The 6,000-nt window shown below is 36.1% G+C and overlaps 1 protein-coding gene across 2 annotated transcripts in view; it reads right to left on the bottom strand.

Moving 5' to 3' along the window:
• Positions 1-1,548: 1,548 nt before the first annotated feature.
• The window catches only part of ZNF507 (zinc finger protein 507), a 41,734-nt gene continuing 37,282 nt past the window's right edge, over positions 1,549-6,000 (bottom strand). For both annotated transcript variants that reach the window (XM_055237102.2, XM_055237101.2), the window contains exons 5-6: positions 5,800-5,934; positions 1,549-5,684 (exon numbers count right to left, since the gene is read on the bottom strand). In XM_055237102.2, the coding sequence (XP_055093077.1) occupies positions 5,318-5,684; positions 5,800-5,934 (502 nt within the window). In that variant the 3' untranslated portion in view covers positions 1,549-5,317. The remainder of the gene's footprint in view (positions 5,685-5,799; positions 5,935-6,000) is intronic.

The raw sequence follows: 6,000 nt of genomic DNA, 5'->3' as shown, positions 1-6,000 counted from the left end.
CTGGATTATTCAATTCAATTGTCACCCCAGCCAAGTGGATTAGTCACTGGGGTTATGTTGCACCATGGTTACATTTGCAGGCGGTGTGCTGTAGTCCCACATCACTGACAGGGTGAAGCCATGGGGGCCAACATCAACACCGTAAAGTTGTCAGGAGGCAAGCGAGACTTTTTATAGCTGCATTTTGATTTAATTTATTATTTCATTATGCATTGTTATTTCAAACAGTTTGGCTTTAAATATCAGCGATGAAATAGGTGAAAGTCATAAAATATGGTTAAGATCTGTAGACAGGTAGACTATAAAAATTACAAAGGAAGAAACAAACTAATTTAGTTATAAAGCACTACTATAAAAAGCTTTCTTTGTAAAAAGCCGTTTTCTTTCTGGTAGCTCTAGAGCACAAATTATACCATTGTTCTAGTTCAGAGGTCTAGTCAGAAGACTTTTTCTATCAAATAGGTGGTAAATTAGGTTTTGTGGGCCATAGAGTCTCTGTCACAATTACTCAGTGCTGCTGTTGTACCTTGAAAATAGCCATATATGATATGTACACACAAGCATGGCTGTGTGCCAATAAAACTTTATTTGCCAAAACAGGTGGCAGGTTGGCTTTGAAGAGAGGGCCCTAGTTTGCTAATCTCTCTTCTGTACCAGCGCTGTCCAAAAGAAATATAATGTAAGCCACATATGTAATTTAAAATTGTTTAGTAGCTACATTAAAAAAACAGGTAAAACTAATTTTAATATTTTATTTAAACCAAAATATCAACATGTAATCAATATAAAAAACTGTTAATACATTTCCTTTCTTTTTGTACTAAGTCTTTGCAACTGTTATGTATTTTACACTTAGATATTATAGTGGCTGCCACACTGGACCATATGTTCTAGAGCTTCCATGCTAGGATTCTCTAATTTGGAGGTTAGTGACACAGTTTCAGATTGGGTTCTTCAAAGACAGGGGATATGATTATGTTGTCCCTGGGAAGCATGGGATGAAATATTTGGCCTTGGTCACTTTCAACTGAGGTGGCCCAGGATTCTAGGGCACAAATGGATAACCAGACCCACGATACAGTCAGATGATGTTAGCTTCGTCAATGCAACAAATATGTCAACAGCTGTCTGTATAGACTACAGAATGATCAAGGTGTGAACATATCACTGTAGTTTTTGGCCTTCACTAAGGAATGCTAATTCCTTAGTCAATAGCAGAACTAGTCTTTAGCACTTTGACTATATCAGAATTGAAAGCATATAAGCGTGTCACATTTGGAAGAGAAACTGAACTGGATAGCAAGGAAAAAAGCTTCAAAATTAGACTTAATTTTAAAAATGATTTTAAAAGCTAAATGCTTATTCAATTTATCTTTGTGTAACAGTCTAATGCTAGTCAGCAACAGATTAACAAGTTATCAAGAGTCATCATAACCTTCGTTTAACCCTCGGGAAGCTTTTAATTATTTACAACTTTCTAAGCAATAAAGTCATCATTTCCAGGAAAAGAATGGACACAACCTGTGGTTAATAGAACTTGGAGCCAAGTTTTTTTTTAACAAAAAATTTATTACCAAAATACAATATTAAAGTCAATACATGACAAACTCCTGTAAAGCAAAATAAATTATTCTAACATTGTACAGTATTTCCAAAGGTAGTTAAAGAAGCACTACAGACCTTGCCTCACTGTTCTGAACAGATGAACTGCTCTCCCATGAACACAGTCCTAGAGTTTCAGCTTTAAGGCATGCAGCTCGATGTGCAGGATAATTTTACAAAATGCAAATCATCCTATTTTAATAAGATACAGTGTCAGAATTAACTGTAGTCTTTACATGTCAGTATTCCAGAAATTTTTATACTTTGGCTATAGAAGCAATGCCATAGTGTTACACAATACTTATTTCTTAAAAAAATACATGTATTCATGTTCATGAATATCAAACGCAAATTTCTATTAAATATATTTTATCGAATATTACTTAGAGCACCTTGCTGTACAATTTAAAAAGATTAAATAAGTGTCTATGAAAACTAAAAACACAATAAGTCTCAACAGAGAAGCCTGCTTGTCTTTGTCAAGCCAATTACAGCACGGGAAGGTGCAATGTAAACATGGATGCCCACCATTTACTTTGTGAGAAAAAAACAGAAAATTATGAAGCCACCAGCAGCCACCTTCAATAGGAAGAAAGATCCAGAACAAAGGCTTCGGTCAGTGTCACAACATTGCACTATCTGGCCAAAGAACTTGGACTACCCATCAAATGGAATATTAGCATGATACTGTTGAACACTGGGACACCCGTCATATTCTGGATGATTAGAGAAAGGGAGAAAATGATAGAGCCCTGAAAAGTGTTCTTTATAATGATCAGAATGCATCATCTTCCCCCCTCCCCACCTTTGCCATATGTAGTTTCTTTTCAAAGCTATTTTCACTATCACGTCTTATAATTTTTTAAGTGTTCAGAGCAGAAAACAAATACTTTGAGCTCTGTCTAATAAGAAGTCAATACCAATAAATAAAATGTTATTCCTATGAAGGAATTCCTACTGAATTTTTTTTTGGAGGGGGGGAAACAGAGGACCTCATCTGTCACCCCGGTTGGAGTGCAATGGTGCCATCACAGCTCACTGCAAGCCTCGATCTCCCAGGCTCAAGTGATCCTCCCACCTTAACCTCCCAAGTAGCTGGTGCTACAGGCACGTGCCACCTATGCCTGGCTAATTTTTAATTTCTTGTAGAGACAGGGTCTCCCCATGTTGCCCAGGCTGGTCTTAAACTTCTGGACTCAAGCAGTCCTCCAGCCTTGGCCTTCTAAAGTATTGAGATTACAGGTGTGAGCCACTGTGCCCAGGCTACTGATTATTTTAATAGCTCTCTTCTACAATTAGAATTGCATAATCTTCATTATTACTTTTAGAAAACTCAATTGTTCTTGGTAGACACATTGTTAACTTAAGGCTTGCCACAAAATGATAATGGGAAGGTAAAGAACCTCCTTGATACATACTTCCTCCTATCGGCCAGGAGAAAGCTTTTAAGGACAATTCTTAGGCCAGAATCAGATGAAACTTTAAAGGCGTTGAACTTCTGGGTTAGTTTTTTCCCCATTAAGTGGGGAAATTTTAAATCCATGATTCCAGGTGGAAAATTTAAGTAACAATCAATGGAATTAGTTTAAAGAAATAAAGAAAGGTAATTTAAAAATTCACATCATTGAAATTTTGGGGATGCTTTTCATTATTATTTTCTAAATATGATATAAAACTAAAGCCAAGGAAATTTTATAAGACAAAATTCTTCTAAGGTTGTTGATTTTCAGAACAACAGATTTTTATAAAGAAATACTGAGTCATTGTACCAGCAATGAAAAAACTGACTTACAATATGAGTGGCAACAGTATGGGTAATAATAATGAAATCATTTTAAATGTTTTATTTGAATTTGAAATTAAAATGTTTCAATTCCAAAAAAAGGAGAAAATGAATGTAAGTCCACATACAGTGGATTTGAGGAATATAGTATATATAAATCCATTTCATATTTTTAAAAACCATATATCAGAAATGGATTAACTTTCATAAATAAATTAAAGCTACCTAAATAAAAAAGCTGCAAAGTTACAATTATTTGTTTGTTTAAATATCACCAAAATTAGATTAGAAAGAAAGAAAAAAAAAATTAGAAAATGTTGCAAGATGCCTGGCCCCACTTAAATAATTCCTAATAATAATTTATAAATATTAATCCAATCATACCTGGACTTTGGGAACAGAATTCTTCCTAAAATGTGCCTACAGCATATCCCATTTGAAAACCTTTACAGTGTTCCAATTTGATCGGTCACAGCCTCATCCAAGTGTTAGAAATCAATATTCAGATATTCGGAAATAGCACCGTGAGGATGGTGCACGGAAGAGCGCACCGACCTTTTCACTTGTAGGCAGAATTTACTTTAAGAAAACAATGCATAAATGAGTAATCAGAACCACAAAAACAAAAACACCCTGTTTTCTTCACTCCTTGAAATAATTAAAATACAAAATGTGTAATTAATAAGATTACATCTATTTGATGGTGAGTTTTAATGCTAAAGCACTTTGCATTGGTTTTCCATATGTCCTATCGCACTCTAACAAGATAGAATTTCCAGATAGGAGGAATCCTATAGACTTGCCAAATGCTATTTGTTATTAAAATTTTTACAAACAACCTGAATTTTTGCTATATTTTAGTCACATTTGGTTATATTCCTCTTCTGCTAAATATAACTAAATTAATATACCCCAGGAAGGAAAAGCTCAACACAGCAGTACTCATTTTCAGGAGCTTTTAAATTTCACCCCTCATCCCCTAAGGGATTTTTGGAAATAGTTCAAACTATTTCCAATGCCGGATGATCAAATGTAAATTTTCATATGTTGTTTCTTTTACACACTTTCAGATAACAAGCGTGGTCTCATTTAGCCGAGTATTAGAAGGTCTATGTACTATGGAGAAAGTATGCCAAGTTCTGATAGACACTGAAAAGAACCTCTGAGAACATGCAAGAGGATTTAGCATTACTATGAACTGAGATCTGGTTTGAGTCTGGTGGGAATTCACCTGTTTCATCCTCTGCTCACAAGAAATTCATTGTAAATTTAAGACAATACTTCTTGAATGCCTATTTACAATGTAGCTTTGAATTTAGAGGTCTTTCCTTTCTTTTTTTAAGGAGTAAAGGAACATGTCCTAGATTGAGTATGATTAATTTCTATCAATTTAGTGATTTCAGTAGATCATTTCAAAGCCCTCTAATTGTGTTTCCTTGTTGACTCTGCTGGTGACACTGAAAAAACCCCTCCCAGAACTGCCTCCCATTACTCACTGGAGGCCTCACAGTCTGCATTTGACAAGTGAGAAGAAAACTAAGCTCTGCTTAAGACTGTGACCCTTTTCTGACTTTTAGAAGAGTTCCTGAAAAGCCCTTTCTTAACTCTTTTGCTTGCATTTCTACACTCTAATAAGCTTTTATTAATAAATACACTCAACAACTAAGAAGGGGTGACAGAGGGTTAATACAGGATTACACCTCTGCTTCCTCTTCGACCCACTCCCCCTCACTCAAAATATTTAAATATCATTACGCTTGTCCATTTGGAATTCCTTTTATTACAAGTTTGGCTCCAAAGTCACATCTGTCATTTCCTCAAAAATCACATCAACGATTTCTTCTGTGGCAGGAAGTTGTTTGACAGCGTAAAGTTGAAACTGTGGTGAAGGAATCCTCTTCTACTGCTTTCCTGCTCGAGTCATTATTCCACCTAATTTGTGTTTAGGGCTGTGTTGTGGTCCTTATTCAGGATGATGTTTACAATTTCACCCTCATGCTCTTTCATATGATCCAAGAGGTTTTCTTTGCTGGTTGATTCAAAACCACAAATACAACAGCAGAAGAGTAAAACGCAGTACTCCATACTAGGAGGGGCCAGACTGGAGATTTTTTCTAAACTATATGAGGTATTACTTGTAGGGCTCAGTTTCTCATTCTCGTTGGTACCCAGAACTTCACTGGGAGTCTGGGACATCAGTTCTGAAGATGACACCGCATTTTCCGAACTTCCAGTGACGGGATCTGCACTCTCTTCACCGCTCTTTAATTGAGTCTTTCCAGGGGATTTCCCCAGAACTCTTAAAAACAAAACAAACACACCACACCGTGAAGAGGCTACAATGTAGGACTAGTAGATTTAATCCTGGCTTTAATTTACATATAGCAATAAAGGGAGGGGGTAGGATGAAATACCTGCCACTTTGTGAAATCGCGTCGTTAATAGCCTTGTTAACTTGTTCGTAGTTGTAATTTTGGTCACTTGCATGTTTCCACATATGAGACTTCAAAGAAGGAGGATGGCTACACACATACCCACACAGAGAGCATCTGGAAGACAAGCAGGCAGGGGAAAATCAGAACGGCCCCATAACATCAGTGAAAATTATCATGATT

Source organism: Symphalangus syndactylus, chromosome 13 (genome assembly GCF_028878055.3).
Source record: "Symphalangus syndactylus isolate Jambi chromosome 13, NHGRI_mSymSyn1-v2.1_pri, whole genome shotgun sequence".
Lineage (NCBI taxonomy): Eukaryota > Metazoa > Chordata > Mammalia > Primates > Hylobatidae > Symphalangus > Symphalangus syndactylus.
This window is presented reverse-complemented; position numbering and strand designations above follow the sequence as displayed.